Source organism: Prionailurus bengalensis, chromosome C1 (assembly GCF_016509475.1).
Source record: "Prionailurus bengalensis isolate Pbe53 chromosome C1, Fcat_Pben_1.1_paternal_pri, whole genome shotgun sequence".
In the NCBI taxonomy this organism is placed as follows: Eukaryota; Metazoa; Chordata; class Mammalia; order Carnivora; family Felidae; genus Prionailurus; species Prionailurus bengalensis.
The window spans coordinates 190,213,940-190,233,101 of record NC_057345.1 but is presented as its reverse complement, the minus strand read 5'-3'; the positions used below and the strand labels follow the sequence as shown (position 1 = coordinate 190,233,101).

General features: G+C 39.4%; 1 protein-coding gene and 1 pseudogene across 50 annotated transcripts in view; one reads left to right on the top strand and one right to left on the bottom strand.

Moving 5' to 3' along the window:
- The window catches only part of ABI2 (abl interactor 2), a 125,349-nt gene extending 107,701 nt beyond the window's left edge, over positions 1-17,648 (bottom strand). For 41 of the 50 annotated variants that reach the window (XM_043577539.1, XM_043577586.1, XM_043577543.1 and 38 more), the window contains exon 1: positions 17,289-17,633. In XM_043577539.1, the coding sequence (XP_043433474.1) occupies positions 17,289-17,405 (117 nt within the window). In that variant the 5' untranslated portion in view covers positions 17,406-17,633. Of the gene's footprint in view, positions 1-17,288 lie in introns of all 50 variants that reach the window. The other 9 variants (XM_043577583.1, XM_043577581.1, XM_043577567.1 and 6 more) reach the window with 6 other exon arrangements.
- Positions 10,743-11,936, top strand: LOC122481672 (annotated as a pseudogene).
- Positions 17,649-19,162: the final 1,514 nt, after the last annotated feature.

The window sequence follows — 19,162 nt, the reverse complement described above, 5'->3', positions numbered from 1 at the left end:
AGCATTTGCTCACTTCCTGCCCGTCACACTTTAATTCTCACAATATTTCAAACTTTGCGTTATATTTTTATGGTAATCTATGACCAATGATTATGACTCCCTGAACACTTAGATGATGGGTAGCATTTTTTAGCAATAAGGTGTTTTTTTTAAGTAATCTCTAAGCCCAATGTGGGCCTGAACTCATAACCCTGAGATCAAGAGTCACATGCTCTACCGACTGAGCCAGCTAGGTGCCCCAGCAATGACATATTTTTTTAATAAAAAGTATATACAATTTTTTAGACATAATGCTACTACACACTTAACAGACTACAAGATAGTGTAAAAATAACTTTTATATATACTGGGAAACCAAAAATTTAATTTGACTTGCTTTATTGCAGTGCATTGTAACCAAACTCCAATATCTCCAGGGTATGCCTGTACTGAAACATGTACATGCTGAAAATATTATCATGCTAAGTGAAATAAGCCACAAACAAAAGGCCACATATTACGTTTCCATTAATATGAAATGTCCAGAACAGACAAATCAATGGAGACAGAAAGTAGATTTATGGTTACCAGGGAGTGAAGGCACAGGGAAATGCGGAGTGACTGTTTAATGGGTACAAGTTTTCTCTGGGATGATGAAAATGTTCTGAAATTAGATTTGGTAATGGTTGCACAACTCTGTAAATACATTAAAAAACCAATGAATTGTACACTTAATTAATATAGTTAAAATGGTGAGTTCTATGTGACATTAATGTTGTTTAAAATAAAACAAAACCAAAAAAAACCCGAGTTATATAAGGGTGGTTTTTTTAATGTTTATTTATTTTTGAGAGAAAGAGAGCATGAGCAGGGGAGGCACAGAGAGACAGAGAGACACAGAATTTGAAGCAGGCTCCAGGCTCTAAGCTGTCAGCACAGAGCCAGACATGGGATTCGAACTCATGAACTATGAGATCATGACCTGAGCCAAAGTCGGACATTTAACCGACTGAGCCACCTAGGCACCCCAGGTAAATAGAGTTTTAACAAACTGATGACAACTGTTACATTTGGAAAGGCAGAGAGGGGACTAGGATTAAAGTAGTAGCCAAAAATGACCTGATTTACAATAGAACAGAATAGAAAACCTAGAAATGGACCCACAACTATACTGGCAATTCATCTTCGACAAAGCAGAAAAGAATATCCAATGGAAAAAAGACAATCTCTTCAAAAATAGTGTTGGGAAAACTGGACAGCAACATACAGAAGAATAAAACTGGACCACTTTCTTACACCATACACAAAAATAATTTCAAAATGGATAAAAGACCTAAATGTGAGACACGAAACCATCAAAATCCTAGAAAACACAGGCAGCAACCTCTTTGACCTTAGCTGAAGCAACTTCTTACTATGTTTCAGGAGGCAAGAGAAACAAAAGTAAAACTGAACTACTGGGAATTCAAGGTAAAAAGTCTGCATAGCAAAGAAACAATCAACAAAGCTAAAAGGCAGCCTACAGAATGGGAGAAGACACTTGCAAATGACATATCTGATAAAGGGTTAGTATCCAAGTTTATAAAGAACTCATCAGACTCTACCCCCAAAATACAAATAATCCAGTTAAGAAATGGGCAGAAGACATGAAAAGACATTTTTCCAGAGAAGACATCCAGATGGGTAACAGACACATGAAAAGATGCTCAAACATCACTCATTATCAGGGAAATACTAATTAAAACCACAATGAGATACCACCTCATACCTATCAGGATGGCTAAAATTAACACAGGAAAGAACAAATGTTGGCAACGATGCGGAGAATCCATCTGTTGGTGGGAATGCAAACTGGTGCAGCCACTTGGAAAACAGTATGGAGGCTCCTCAGAAAGTTAAAAATAGAACTACGTTACCATCCAGCAATGCACTGCTAGGTATTAACCTAAAGGATACATAAATACGGATTTGAAGGGGCGCCTGGGTGGCGCAGTCGGTTAAGCGTCCGACTTCAGCCAGGTCACGATCTCGCGGTCCGTGAGTTCGAGCCCCGCATCGGGCTCTGGGCTGATGGCTCAGAGCCTGGAGCTTGTTTCCGATTCTGTGTCTCCCTCTCTCTCTGCCCCTCCCCCGTTCATGCTTTGTCTCTCTCTGTCCCAAAAATAAATAAACGTTGGAAAAAAAAAAATTAAAAAAAAAAATACGGATTTGAAGAGGTACATGCATCCTGATGTTTACAGCAACATTATCAACAATAGCCAAAATATGGAAAGAGCTCAAATGTCCATCAACTGATGAACGGACAAAGATGTGTACACACACACACACACACACACACACACACACACACACAATGGAATATTACTCACCTATCAAAAAAGTAAATCTTGCCATTTGCAACAACATGAATGGAACTAGAGTGTATTATGCTAAGCAAAATAAGTCAGTCAGAGAAAGACAAATACCTTATGATTTCACTCATACATGGAATTTAGGAAACAAAACACGAACATATGGGAAGGGGGGAAAATAAACAGAGGTAAGCAATAGAGAACAAACTGAGGGTTGACAGAGGACAGCAGGTGGAGAATGGGCTAATTGAGCGATGGATATTAAAGGCACTTGTTATGATGAGCACTGGGTGTTACATGTAAGTGATGAATCACCAAATTCTATTTCTGAAACCAATATTACACTATATTTTAACTAACTAGAATTTAAATAAAAATTTGGAAGAAAAAAATGACCTGATCTAATTCACATATCTTATGTCAAAACAGCCTATGTATAATATCAAATAATATTAAACCAATATTAATTAATCAGACTTCTTTTTAAATTTTTTTTACTGTTTATTTTTGAAAGAGAAAGAAAGAGTGCAAGCAAAAGAGGGGCAGAGAGAGAGGGAGACACAAAATCTGAAGCAGGCTCCAGGCTCCAAGCTGTCAGCACAGAACCCCACATGGGGCTTGAACTCACCAACCAGAAGATCAAGACCTGAGCCAAATTCGAATGCTTAACTGACTGAGCCACCCAAGAACCCCTGAATTAATCAGACTTTAATCTACTTAAAAAAAAAAGTCATGTTAATAATCCAAGAGATCCAGTCTTTATTCATTTCAAAAGAGGAAAAGCTGGGGTACAATGCCTTATTATTACATAATACATCTACACCACAAACTAAATTGCCGACATTAAATTTATGTTATATGTAGAATTAACCATGAATAAAATTCATAATTATACATATTACTATATCATAATCATATGTGCAGATGATGAAAAACCTAGAAGCCATATGAATTTAATGTCAATAAATTTCAATTTCTTCTCTCAAAAACAGTACTATATATTAAGCTAGGTTATTCAAATTCTTTCTGAACCTGCCCTGCTCTTCTACAATAAATGTTTTAAAGGAGAAGAGGAGGGGAACCTGGGTAGTTCAGTTGGTTAAGCATCCGATTTTGGCTTAGGTCATGATCTCACAGTTTGGGAGTTCAAGCCCCACGTCCAGCTCTGTGCCGACAGCTCAGAGCCTGGAGCCTGCTTTGGATCCTGTGTCTCCCTCTCTCTCTGCCCCTCCCCAGCTGTCTGTCTCTCTCTCTCTGTCTCTCTCTCTCTCTCTCAAAAATAAACAAACATTAAAAAAAAATTTTAACAAATAAAAATTAAAAACAAAAAGACAAGGGATCATTATTCAAGCATTATCTCCCGAAAAAGATTTGTAGTACATACTGAAAAAGGCATCCCTTGTTGCTTCCCCTATTCAATATTGTTTTGTAGGTTCTGGAAGTTCTTAACAATGCATCTTCTTGCCTCTATTCAAAATCTTCAATGGATAAATGGATAAAGCCAAATAACAGCAAGCACAACAAAAGAAAAGCTGTGCCATGTTATATTTAGTCCAAACCCCATTAATTCAGACTCTACTGAACATAGGGTCTTCATAGCAATTAAATGGTAACAGAATTAGACTGTTCCATGAGTTACCAATGACTTCCCAGCATGGACATATACTCAGTAAGTATTTCTTTTCTTCTTCTTTTTTAATATGAAATGTATTGTCAAATTGGTTTCCATACAACACCCAGTGGTCATCCCAACAGGTACCCTTCTCAATTCCCATCACCCACCCTCCCCTCCCTCCCACCTCCCATCAACCCTCAGTTTGCTCTCAGTTTTTAAGAGTCTCTTATGTTTTGGCTCCCTCCCTCTCTAACCTATTTTTTTTCTTCCCCTCCCCCCATGGTCTTCCGTTAAGTTTCTCAGGATCCACAAAAGAGTGAAAACATATGGTATCTGTCTTTCTCTGTATGACTTGTTTCACTTAGTAAGTACTTCTTAAATGAAAAAGAATATGTAATTTTTTATACATGTAATATATATACATATATATGTAATTTTTTAATGGTATGAGTTATAATCTCAATCATTTTACTCAACAAAGCATAGGGGACACAGGAAAAAAAATGGACAAAATTCCTATGTTTACAGAATTTTGGTTTAGCAGAGTCATAACTAAGCTTGATTTTACTTAACTGATTTTTTAAAATATTTATTCATTTTTGAGAGAGAAACAGAGCATGAGTGGAGGAGAGGCAGAGAAAGAGTGGGAGACACAGAATCCGAAGCAGGCTCCAGGCTCTCAGCTGTCAGCACAGAGCCCGATGCAGGGCTCGAACTCACAAATTGAGAGATCATGACCTGAGCCAAAGTTGGATGCTTAACTGACTGAGCCATGCAGGTGCCCCTTACTTACTTGATTTTTTATAAATAGGAGTATCTTCCTTGCTCACTGCCCAAAAAGTTGTAGATCCACTCAAATATTTGAGAAGCATCCACTATAGAATAAACCATGCATTAAGTGAAAGCAAATGAACTGCTGAACAAACTCTAAAGCACTAGCCACACGTAAAATAACCAGTTTCAATTCTGTTGGTCACATTATACTAAATACCCTGAACAAATGAAAAGTATTCACCAACTTCATTTACCTGTACATAAATATAAAAACTCTTCCATTTCGGGAAACTAATTTATTTCACTTCTTTCAAAAGGATATTTTCCACTGCTTATGAGAAAAACCCTTAATTTATTCTTTTAACAAATATTTATTGAATGTCTGTTTTGTCCCAGGCACTGTTCCAGATGCTGACAATGAAAAAGACTCCCTGCTCTCATGAAGCTCATATGCCAGGGGACAGAAATATGCAAATAAATAAATAAGATACACCATATGCTAACCAGTAAACAATATGAGGAAAAATAAAGCATGGAAAGAAAAGTACAAGAAAAAAGGGGAGTAAACAAAGGGCAGAAGTATGTTATAACTTTAAATAGACCAAGAAGGAATCATCAAAAGGTAACATTCAGACAAATGGCTTCACAGGTGAATTTCACCAAACATCTAAAAAAGAATTAATTGGCATAAAAACACTCAGATCAACAGAACAGAATAGAGAACCCAGAAATGGACCCACAAACATATGACCAACTAATCTTTGACAAAGCAGGAAAAGAATATCCAATGGAATAAAGACAGCCTCTTCAGCAAGAGGTGCTGGGAAAACTGGACAGCGACATGCAGAAGAATGAACCTGGACCACTTTCTTACACCATACACAAAAATAAACTCAAAATGGACGAAAGACCTCAATGGAAGACAGGAAGCCATCAAAATCCTCGAGGAGAAAGCAGGCAAAAACCTCTTTGATCTTGCCCGCAGCAACTTCTTACTCGACACGTCTCCGGAAGCAAGGGAAACCAAAGCAAAAATGAACTACTGGGATCTCATCAAAATAAAAAGCTTCTTTCTGCACAGCGAAGGAAACAATCAGCAAAACGAAAAGGCAACTGACAAAATGGGAGAAGATATTTGCAAATGACCTATCAGATAAAGGGTTAGTATCCAAAATCTACAAAGAACTTATCAAACTCAACACCCAAGAAACAAATAATCCAGTGAAGAAATGGGCAAAGGACCTGAATAGACACTTCTCCAAAGAAGACATCCAGATGGCCAACCAACACATGAAAAAATGCTCAACATCACTCATCATCAGGGAAATACAAATCAAAACCACAATGAGATACCACCTTACACCTGTCAGAATGGCTAAGATTAACAACTCAGGCAACAACAGATGTTGGCGAGGATGCGGACAAAGAGGATCTCTTTTGCACTGTTGGTGGCAGTGCAAGCTGGTGCAGCCACTCTGGAAAACAGTATGGAGGTTCCTCAAAAAACTAAAAATAGAACTCCCCTAGGACCCAGCAATTGCACTACTAGGCATTTATCCAAGGGATACAGGTGTGCTGTTTCGAAGGGACACGTGCACCCCATGTTTATAGCAGCACTATCAACAATAGCCAAAGTATGGAAAGAGCCCAAATGTCCATCGACAGATGAATGGATTAAGAAGATGTCGGGGCGCCTGGGTGGCGCAGTCGGTTAAGCGTCCGACTTCAGCCAGGTCACGATCTCGCGGTCCGTGAGTTCGAGCCCCGCGTCGGGCTCTGGGCTGATGGCTCAGAGCCTGGAGCCTGTTTCCGATTCTGTGTCTCCCTCTCTCTCTGCCCCTCCCCCGTTCATGCTCTGTCTCTCTCTGTCCCCAAAATAAATAAACGTTGAAAAAAAAAAATTTTTTTTTTTAAATTTTTTTAAATAAAAAAAAAAAGATGTGGTCTATATATGCAATGGAATATTACCCAGCAATCAAAAATAATGAAATCTTGCCATTTGCAACTACGTGGATGGAACTGGAGGGTATTATGCTAAGCAAAATCAGTCAGATAAAGACAAATATCATATGACTTCACTCATATGTAGAATTTAAGAGACAAAACAGATGAATACAAGGGAAGACAAGCAAAAATAATATAAAAACAGGGAGGGGTACAAAACATAAGAGACTCTTAAATGTGGAGAACAGAGGGTTGCTGGAGGGGTTGTGGGAGGGGGGATGGGCTAAATGGGTAAAGGCATTAAGCAATCTACTCCTGAAATCACTGTTGCACTACATGCTAACTAATATGGATATAAATTTAAGAAAGAAGGAAAGAAAGAAAGAAAGAAAGAAAGAAAGAAAGAAAGAAAGAAAGAAAGACTTATTCTTCTCAAACTATGCAAAAAAAAAAAAAAAAAGCTAGAAAAGCAATGAAAGCTTCCAAATTTATCAAAACCACATAAAGACACACACACACAAAAGACAATTACAGGCCAATATCTCTGATGAACACAAATGCAAAAATCTTCAACAAAATATTAACAAAGCAAATCCAACAATACATTTAAAAAAATCATTCACCACAATCAAGTGAGATTAATTCCTGGGATGCAGGGTGGTCCAATATTTGCAAATCAATCAACGAGATACATCCTATGAACAAGAAAGGATAAAAACCTATGATTATTTCAACAGACGCAGAAAAAGCATTTGGGAAAGTGCAACATCCATTCATCATAAAACCCCCAACAAAGTAGGTTGAAAGGGAACATACCTCAAAATAATAAGTCCTTATGTGAAAACCCACAGCTAACATCATTATCAATTGTGAAAAACTGGGAGTTTTTGCCCTAAATTCAGTAACAAAACAAGGCTATCCACTCTCACCACTTTTATTCAGCATGGTACTGGGAAATCCTAGCCACAGCAATCAGCAAAAAAAAAGAAATAAAAGGCATCCAAATTAGTAAAGAAGAAGTCAAAGTCTATTTGCAGATGACAGGATACTATATATAGAAAACCCTACAGACTCCACCAAAAACTACTAGAACTGATAAATGAATTCTTGTGTTACTGATTTTTGTTATTCTGACAGGTATGAGGTGATTGTGGTTTTGATTTGCATTTCCCTGATGATTAGATCTTGAGGATCTCTTCATGTATCTATTGGCCATCTGTATATGTCTTATTTGGAGAAATGTCTGTTCACATCAACTGCTTAGTTTTTAATTGGATTATTTCTTTTTTGGATGTTGATTTGCATAAGTTATACATTTGGGATACTAACCACTTATTGGATATATCATTTGCAAATATCTTCTCCCATCCAGTAAGCTGTTTTTCAGTTTTGTTTCCTTTGCTGTGCAAAAGCTGTTTATTTTGATGTATTCCCAATAGTTGGTTTTTTTTTCTCCTTTTTGCTGTTGTTGCTTTTGTTTCCCTTGTCTTAGGAGACATATCTAGAAAAATGTTGCTACGGCCAATGTCAGAAAATTACTGTCTGTGCTCTTTTCTAGAAAGGATTTTTATGGTTTTAGCTCCCACATTTAGGTCTTTAATCCATTTTGAGTTATTTTTGTGTATGGTATAAGAAAATGCTCCTGGGGCGCCTGGGTGGCTCCATCATTTGAGCGTCTGACGTCGGCTCAGGTCATGATCTCACAGTTCATGAGTTCAAGCCCCGCGTTGGGTTCTGTGCTGACTGCTCAGAACCTGGAGCCTGCTTTACATTCTGTGTCTCCCTCTCTCTCTGCCCCTTCCCTGCTCATGCTCTGTCTCTCTCTGTCTCAAAAATAAATAAACAGTAAAAAAATAAAATGGTCCAGTTTCATTCTTTGGCATGTGGCTATTCAGTTTTCCCAATACCATTTATTGAAGAGACTTTTTCCTTTTTTTTTGATGTGTATTTATTTAATTTGAGAGAGAGTGTGTGTGAGTGGAGTGGGGGCAGGGCAGAGAAAGAAAGAGAAAGTGGAGGGGGGTGGAGGGAGGGAGAGGGAGAATCCCAAGCAGGCTCCGCGCTGTCAGCACAGTATCTGATGCAGGGTTCAATCTCGTGAACTGTGAGATCATGACCTGAGCCAAAATCAAGAGTCAGATGCTTAACCTACTGAGCCACCCAGGTGTCCCAAGACTGTCTTTTTCCCATTAGATATTTTTGCCTCCTTTGTCAAAGATTGACCATATAATTGTGGGTTGATTTCTGGGTTTTCTATTGACCTATGTGTCTATTTTTGTGCCAGTACCATACTGTTTCGGTTACTACAGCTCTGTAGTATATCTTGAAATCTGAGATTGTGATACCTCATTTTGTTTTTCTTTTTCAAGATTGCTTTGGCTATTCAGGATCTTTTGTGGTTCCATATAAATTTTAGGATTGTTTGCTCTAGTTCTGTGAAAAATGCTGTTGATATTTTGATAGGGATTGCATTAAATCTGTAGATTGCTTTGAATAGTATAGACATTTTACTAATATTTGTTCTTCCAATCCATGAGTATGGAATACCTTTCCATTTGTTTGTGTTATCTTCAGTTTCTTTCATCAGTGTTTTATAGTTTTTGGTGTACAGGTCTTTCACCTCCTTGGTTAAGTTTATTCTTAGATATTTTTTATTTTTGGTGTAATTGTATATGGGATTGTTTCCTTAATTTTTCTTTCTGCTTCTTCATTACTGGTATACAGAAATGCAACAGATTTCTGTATACTGATGTTGTATTCTGTTGATATATCTGGTAAGTGGTTAATATCCAGAATATATAAAGAACTTATACAAATCAACATCCAAAAAAAATAATCCAATTAAAAACTAAGCAGTTGATGTGAACAGACATCTCGCCAAATAAGACATATACAGATGGCCAATAGACACATGAAGAGATGCTCCAGATCTAATCATCAGGGAAATGCAAATCAAAACCACAATCACCTCATACCTGTCAGAATAACAAAAATCAGTAATACAAGAAACAACGTGTGGAGAAAAGGGAACCCTTGTGCACTGTTGGTGGAACCATAAACTGGTGCAGCCACTGTGGAAAACAGTATGGAAATTCTTCAAAAAATTAAAAACAGAATTACCACATGACCCAGTAATCCCACTACTAGGTATTTACCCAAAGAATACAAAACACTAATTTGAAAAAATACATGTACCTGTATCTTTATTGCAGAATTACTTACAACAGCCAAATCATGAAAGCAACCCAAGTGTCCACTGATGGATGAATGGATAAAGAAAACATGATATGGAGCACCTTGCCAGCTCAGTCACTAAAGCATTCAACCCTTGATCTTGGGGTTGTGATCTTGGGGTTGTGCCTCGCTGGGCATAGAGCTCAAATGAAAAAAAAAAGAAGGGGTACCTGGGTGGCTCAGGTCATGATCTCATGATTCGTGAGTTCAAGCGCCACATCAGGCTCTGTGCTGACAGCTCAGAGCCTGGAGCCTGCTTCACATTCTGTGTCTCTCTCTCTCTCTCTCTCTCTCTGCACCTCCCCAAGTCGTGCTCTGACTCTCAAAAATAAATAAAAACGTTAGAACAAGTTTTAAAAAAAGGAGACGATGTGGTATTTGTGTTCAATAAAATATTACTCAGCCACAAAAAAGAATGAAATTCTTGCTATTTGCAACAACATGGGTGGCACTAGATGGTCTAATGGTAAGTGAAGTCAGTCAAAGAAAGATAAATATATGATTTCACTCACAGGTGAAATTCACTAACTTAAATGTGAATTTAAGAAGTAAAGCAAATAAAGAAAGGAAAAAAGGCAAACAAAAAACCACTCTTAAATATAAAGGATGAACTGATGGTTACCAGATGGTTACCAGGAGGATGTTCAGGTGAAACAGGTGAAGGGGATTAAGAGTACACTCACCATGAAAACAGTGAGTAATATATAGAATTGTGGAATCACTATAATGTACATCTAAAACTAATATAACACTATGTTAATTACACTGAAATTAAAAAACAATTTTGTAATATTTTTTAAGTTAAAAAAATTTAAAAGTTGACACTTGATCAAAGGCATGAAAAAGGTAAAAAGATCCAGTGATACAACTATCTGGGGGATGAATACTCCTGGTAGAGGGCACAGTAAATGCAAAATAAAAAAGTCTTGAGGTACCTTTCTTGCACCCAGCAACCTTGGAGTCTGCTCTTAGTTGGGGCCATCCTGCACCTAAGACAGGAAGATGGTGGCCACAAAGAAGATGAAAAAGTCGCTAGAGTTGATGAACTCTAGGCTCCAGCTCATAATGAAAAGTGGAAAGTATGTGCTGGGATAGAAGCATACTCTGAAAATGATCAGACATGGCAAAGTGAAATTGGTCATCTTCGCCAACAACTGCCCACCCCTGAGGAAATCTGAAACAGACACTACATCATAGTGGCCAAAACTGGTGTCCACTACAATGGCAATAATATTGAACTGGACACAGTATGTGGGAAATACTACAGAGTATGCATACTGGCTATCAGTGATCCAGGTGATTCTGATATCATTAGAAGCATGGACAGCACAGACTAATGAAAAGTAAATCATGCAAAATTTTTCAATAAAAACGGCTAGAGTTTAAAAAAAAAATGTGGAAGCAGAACTGTGCCTGTTATGTTCAAGGAAAAGGAGCCAGAGAAGCTGGGTGGCTCAACCTCATGGTTGGCAAGTTTGAGCCCCACATTGGGCTTGCTGCTGTCGGCACAGAACCCACTTCGGATCCTCTGCCCACCCCCCTCTCTCTGTCCCTCCTCCACTTGTGCTCTCTTTCTCAAAAATAAATAAAACATTAAAAAAGAAGGAAAAGAAAAAGAGGCCAATGTGGCTGAAACACAATTAGCAAAAGAGAAGAGGAATTACATTAGGAGAGGATTCAAGACTAGAAAGCTAGATCATTTGTATCTTGTAGGCAATGTTAATTTCTAGTTCTTAAACTGAATGAGACAGAAAATCTCAGTATTTTGAACAGAACATGATCTGATTTAGATTTTTTAAAAAGATCACTCTGGCTTTTGCTATAATCTAACTGAGTGATAATCATATCTTGGTCCAGGTTGGTAGCAGAAGAGGTGGTAGTAGTCAGATCCAGACATGTGAAGACAGAGCCATTTGTTATCCAATGCAAAAGATAAGAGTCAAGGACAGTACCAAGGTTTTGGGCTTAGGTACCAAAAGGGTTACAGCCAATTACTGATATAGGAAGGAAAAGCTATGTTCAAATATTATAACTGAATAGTGCCTCCCTCCTCCCCCCACCACCCACCCCCCCACAACCTTCACCCCCCAGCAAAGATGACCACATCCTAATCCCTGGAACCTGTGAATATGTTACCTTACATGGCAAAAAGGGATTCTGGAGGTGTGATAATGATCCTGAGATTGGAAGATTATCAGAATGGGCCCAACATATAATCACATGAGTCTTTATAAAGAGAGGCAGATGGTCAGAGTCAGAAAAGAAAATGTGACAACAGAAGCAGAGGGAGAAGGGGGAAGTGAAGATGGAAGCAGAGAGACAGAGATGTGAAAACAGAAGCTGAGGTTGCAGTGATGCCACTGCTGGCTTGGAATTTTAAAGAAGGTCATGAGCTAAGGAATGCAGGTAGTCCCTGAAAGCTGGAAAAGGCAAGGAAACCGATTCTCCCCCAGAGCCTCCAGAAAGAACCCAATTCTGTGGCCTACTATAGACTTACCATCTCCAGAATTATAAAATGGTAAGTTTGTGTTGTTTTAAACTGCTAAATTTGTAGCAATTTGTCACAACAGCAATAGAAAATTAATGTAAATACAATAGTTTGAATATTTAGAAATTAAGAACTGTATGTATCAGATTTTTTTGTATTATAACAAAATCTCCTTCAAAACTTGAAAACAATGCCATAGGACTAGAAGACTGTACACTCAGAAGGTATTGTGTCAAGTTAAACAAATGTCTTAGCATTATAAATAAACTGTAACTCCTTATAAACTTTTCATGCAATTTTTAATGAATTCTGGGAGTATCTTTTTTGATAAAGACAAAAAACGAGGGCACCTGGGTGGCTCAGTCGGTTAAGCATCAGAGTCTCAATTTCAGTCCAGGTCATGATCTTATGGTTCATGGGAGATGGAGCCCAGAGTTGAGCTCTGCCCTGACAGCATGGAGCATGCTTGAGATTCTCTCTCTCCTTTCCACTCTGCTCCTCCCAGAACACACTCTCTCACTCTCTCAAGGTAAATAAATAAACTTAAAAAAAAATGTTTAAAAAAGACAAAAAACAGAAGTCATTAATGACATCTCTATTACTCAAAAGCAAAAAATATATATATTTCACATAAAATTTAAGGCACATTTTGTAAAAATTTTTTATAAAGTATTTTTATTTTATTATCTTTTCAAGCAAGCTCTACATCGAACATGAGGCCTAAACTCATGACCCTCAGATCAAGAGTTGCATGCTTTATGGACTAAGCCAGCCAGGCACCCCTTTAGGTACATTTTTAATTTCTGTTCTTCTGAGCAAAACCATGTTACTGGATGATTTTGCTCTTACTCCAAATAATGGACAACGGGATTTTACTATGTATCTAAAAAACAAACAAATAAAAAAAACTAAAAAACAAAACAAAACAAAAAAAACAAAAAACCAATTAACTATTTTATCTAACGAAAGGAAAAATGTTAATAATAAGTTGGTTTTTCAGAGTTACTCTAGGAAAGTAAAAACTATAAATTTATTTCATCTACCAAACATTAAAGCAACTCCTACTATTATAAAACTCTTTTGGGGCACCTGGTGGCTCAGTCAATTAAGTGTTCAACTTCAGCTCAGGTTGTGATCTCACGGTTCAGGAGTTCGAGCCCCAAGTCAGGTCTTTGCTGACAGCTCAGAGCTTGGAGCCTGCTTCAAATTCTGTCTCCCTCTCTCTCTGCCCCTCCCCCACTCACGCTCTCTTTCAAAAATAAACATTAAAAAAAATAGTAATAAAATAAAATTCTTCTATTTGTAAAAATGTAGATTCCAAGTCAATCAAAACATTGTTTAAAATTTCTGGAAACTTTTTAGATTAGGTATCAATGTTTATATTAATAAATGAAAAAAAGAACACAGGTCCTACATGTATCTTTACAAAAGTCCTTAACAATTATTAAGTCCTTTTTCACAGACAAGAATTAAAATCAATCAGGAAATATCAGCAATTTTAGTTGTAATTTTTTTCATTAAATTTTTAAAAAATTTTAAGTTTGTTTATTTTGAGACAGGGAAAGCATGAGTGGGGACGAGTAGAGAGAGAGGGAGGGGGAGGGAGAGAGAGAGAGTGATTGAGAGAGAGACAAAGGGAGAGGGAGAGGGAGAGGGAGTGGGAGGGGAAGAGGGAGGGGGAGAGGGAGGGGGAGAGGGAGGGAGAGGGAGGGAGAGGGAGGGAGAGGGAGGGAGAGGGAGGGAGAGGGAGGGAGAGGGAGGGAGAGGGAGAGAGGGAGAGAGAGAGAATGAATCACAATTAGGCTCCTTTCCTGTCAGCAAAGAGCCCGACACAGGGCTTGAACTCCCAAAACTGTGAGATTATGACCTGAGCAGAAATCAAGAGACGCTTAGGCAACTGAGCCACCCAGGTGCCTCTTAGCATCACATTTTAGAAAAAATATTTTTACTGTCACTTTTTCTAGAGGTTGAAATAATAAAACAAAAACCATCTAAATTTTTACTAAAGATGATTTTTAAATTTCTAACTAACTGCATTAGTATCCTGGAAAACCGCTGTCTACAACACTGTTGTCTACAACGCTGTTCTACCTATAGATTGTGGGTGTTAACACAGGCAGTATCTGGTCACTCCTAATGCTGATAATGTATCTGAAAGATATTTTTATTAGGAACAATTTAAACACGATACAGTTGTTTCCAGAAGGATAGCAAAATCATTTTCCTTCCTTTGCTCAATTTCCACACTAAATATAATCCACATTTAGAGCATTCTTATTTCTCTTAGTTATGTGGCTATTCCTATGCTTAAAACCAGCTACTTAAGAACACTGAACAAAGACCCTTACCCTTTGTTACACATGATTCAACAGATTTATCTTTTTCTACTTTACTGGCAAAAATTACATTTCCACAAAATAAAGTAAGTGTTGGGTTAACTTGAGCTAGTAGTTAGGATATGATGCTAAAACAAGGCTAAACTGAGTATGTGATCATATACAACCAATTAATTTTCATTTTCTACAGGGTCAGAGGCAGCATCAAAACCCCTGCTGGTCAGTTCTTTGGTCACAAGGAGAGCCAGTTGGGTCAAATGTACAGCTAGGTCAGCACAAATCCACTATCAGCATGTTCCATTTATCAACTTTACTACAAACAAATCATGTAAGAGCTGTCATCTCGTAAGAGAAAAACACCAATATTATACCCACATAAAAAAGATGATAACCTAAGAGGTAAAATCTAATCTAACATGTAAAATCTATTTTAGATGTTAAACTGAAAAAATATTTTTAAATCTAATTCCATTAATCAATAGCTATACTATGCATTTAAAAAAACCACACTAAATTATTAGTCCTATTGCTAAAACAGATAATGGTGACAGTAATGACAGAATAGTATAAAATATTTAAAAAGATGACAACCCTTAATCCCTTTAACCTCTCAGTTTTATTAATCCATGTACTTTACCTTTATGTATCAATTGTAATCTAAGAAAAACTATACCTTCAAATTATAATAAAAATTATGTTCCAAAGAGAGACAAATCTGTTTATTTTTTTATTACTGGTAATAACCGCTACCCAATCACTTTTCTATTCTCAGTTTCTCTTCTGACCTATAACTCCCATAATATGCTGCAGTCAATGGAATTACCACTTCAGTCCTTTAGATTTGCCTCTCCTAGAGACAGTGAATTCCTTAGGAATAGCATATCTTCCTCCTGGCCTTCTCCCCACCTTCAGTCCCTTAGAGTATAAACTGACACACTACACTATTCATTTGCTCACAGATCAGCCTCTCCTACTAACTACACTATGAAATTCTGTAGACACTAGGTGTGTTTCATCAACCCTTTACACAGTGGCAAGCTATACAAGACTTTTGAATACATGCAGTTGAACACTGAACAACTTAATGTTTGACTCTTTTCTATCCCACTCAGTATTTAAGAAGCACCCTCCAAATATGGACCACTGTGTTTTTTTGCATGAATCTCTGACCCAAGACACATTTTTTTCTGTTCCTACTAGTTTCAATAGTCTCTTTGGAGGGAAAAGCCTTGGATTATGCCTGGTCCCTTCTTCAATACAAATCATTGCTACAAGATAATACAGAGTTAAGTATATACCTAATTTAGTAAAATCTCACAATAACATCCTTGATTAACCACGTGATCCTTACAAAATTTATAAACCTATAAATTCCAACACCTTTTTTTTTTAGCTTACACTAAGACTAAAGAATGCTTCCCAATATAACTGATATTAAGAAGGATGCCTGGAGAGATGGAGGTGGGAGCGGGGCGGGAGGTGAGGGGGAGAAGACCATAGTGAAAGAACAATTTAACACACTTCTTCCATTTCCACCTTTATCCCAAGAGAATTTAAACGTTAAGGGAAAAAATGGAGGTAGAATCTGTGACTCCAGAATAAGCCACAAAGAAACAAAAGACGCTTAATTTGCAAACTGTTTTAACCTACCCTTTCAAATAATTTTTCAAGAAGGATTTTTTTTTTAAATCCACAGAATCTTTTGCTGTATCCAGGCGCAGCTGGATCTCATCTCACCCAACACACCCCACCTCCATACACATACACACAGCGTTACCACTCTGAGTCTCTGTACCAAACCAACCATCTCGGGAAAAATTAAATCATGAGGATCATTTCCTAATCCTTGCTGAAAAATACTTATAATTCTTTTTCCCACAGGAAAATTAACTATTCTAACGGGGTTGTCGAGGGAAGGGGGGGTGGTGCTCATTATCATGCAGCTTCTCATTCTCCATAAGGAGGAAAATGGCAATAACTTCCAACAGACAACTGCTCTTCTACAGTAACCCCGGCTAGAAACTAAAAAATAAACAAAAATACCAGTCTCTTGAGGCATTTACATGAATATAAAACTGAGGCACTTTACTTTGCAACAACATAGCCCCTTAAAAATCCTCCAGAGCTTGGGGGAGGGGGTGATCCATCAATCCCCCCCACACCCCTGCCATATGGGGGAGCAGGATTCTGTCAAATAGAAAGAAACACTCTCCGCCTCCACCGCCATCCCGAACACTGACGGGTACCGAGTGCGGGGGCGGCCGAGGGCAGAAGAAGCGAAGAGGCGGGGACACGACACATACACCGCAACGAGGACTGATTCATGGCTTTTTAAAATGTTTTAAAGCTACAATTTCCTCCAGCCGGAGGTTTCTCACCAATTCACCAGACCCAGCTCCCACCCTATTCTCCCCCTCCCCCGCCCTCGAGGGCTTAGCTAGGCTGGGTCCCCGCCGCGGCCCCAGCCCCGCGCGCCCTGCGCCCCCAAGCACGGCCCCCGGCCCGGGGATCCCCCACGCGCTGCCCACCAGAGGCCCGACGCGCCCAGGCCGGGACATGCTTCACACCTGGATGTAGTTGTTCTCGCAGTAATCTGCCACCCGTTCCAGATTCGTGTAACTGTCGAAGAGGGCCCGGCGGCCCCCCGGGATTTCCTCCTCCAGCAGCATCTGCAGCTCCGCCATCTTCACATCCTCCTCCTCCTCATACAGACCGCAGAGGTAGCGGCAGCAGCAGTGCCTGGGAAACCCAAGACTGGGAGAGGAGGAGCAGCGGCGACCGCGGCGGCGGCAACTCGCGAGGAGCGAGAAACACCCCCCGCGCGCGACAGGGGAGGGGGCAGCAGAACGGGGGCGGGGCGCGAGCCGACGGACTCCGAGGACGGTCACCGCGGCGACGGACGGACGGGCGCGCGCACGCGCGCTCCCCTCCCTCCGCCCCCGGGCGCCCGAAAAAGATTCCCACCCTCCGCCGCGCCGCCCGCCCCTCCCCCACTTTCGGCGTTTCCTAGCGACCGCGGGAGTGGGGGCCGGGAAGCGCGCGGGAGTCGGGCGCGCGGTTAACCCTTCGGCCCCCGCAAGTTGCGTGGCTCGCTAAGTGTGTCCGGCGGCTTTTGTTGGTCCGAGTGAACGCGCTACCCGGCTCTGCTGTCTTCCCGCCCGCGCCCTCTTCGACTCCCCTTCGCGTTATTCTCAACCTGAGGCCGAACTCCGTGGTCATTGGACTGAAGGATAGCAGCCCACAAAAGTTCCGTGCAGCTTTAAGTGCGCCTTGCTTTCCATTTTTCTCTTCTTCTTTGACCTTATCCATCCTCTTTGGTACAGATAAGTAAATTCCAGTTTCATAATCCTGTATTTCCTGCACCCAGGCTTTTTTGCGCTTATTTGCCCACTAAAGCTATCGCCCCCACCCCCACCCGGCCAGGTTAGTCTCCGTTCGGCTCTCAATTCCCTGTCGCCTGGACCTCAGCTTTTTGTGCTTGCCCTCTCCATGATTCTCTTCCTCACTGACATCCTTTTCTGTCATTTCTCTGGTTCAATTCCACGCCTTTTTTCTTCGTGGATCCAGTATTTAAAGTTCTGAAAATGGTTTTGCTGATGATAATTTTCTTACTCACATGGCTGCTACATGGATAAGATAATAGTATGTGTGAAAGCACTTTGAAAAACGTTAAATGCTACAAAAATTCAAGGTAGATCATTTTGATTTTCGGAGTTACTCTGTTCTTGTTCCCCACATACTGTGAATCTTGACTACTCCACACAATGTAATCTTTTAAAAAACCTAAAATTTTAAAAACCTAAAATATTAGACAACTGCTGAGTTGCCCATGACCTTAATTTATACCGTGGTAAATCAAGGTTGACTACATTTGCAGTTTAGAACAGGATCCATTATTTCAGGTCTCGTTCTTGCTTTTTGTGATATCTTTGTCCTTCTACGGTGATTCCCCCGCCACCTTTTTTTCCCAGATGCTGGGGCAAACTATATTATACTTCCTTGAAAAATCATTTGAATGTTATGCCATCCCAAATTTTTGGAGCAATCTCTGGTGTTATTATATTGGGTGTATGATATACACATTAGCAAGTTATTTTGAATTTTCAGTGTGGAACCCAAATTAAAGAATACTGAAAATGTCCAGTCTATCTAGTTTTATTCTTACATAACCACTTCAAACATTTTTTTTCATGTTTTTTTATTTATTTTGAGAGAGAGACAAAGCATGAGCAGGAGGGGTAGAGAGAGAGGAGAGAAAGAGAGAATCTCAAGCAGGCTCCAGACTGTCAGCACAGAGCCAGACTTGGGACTGGAACCCACAAACAGAGATCGTGACCTGAGCTGAAGTGGAGTCCGATGCTTAACTGACTGAGCCACCCAGGTGCCCCAAACATCTTTTGCTTTAGTGGTTCTCAAACTTAAGTATAAGGAGCTTGTTAAA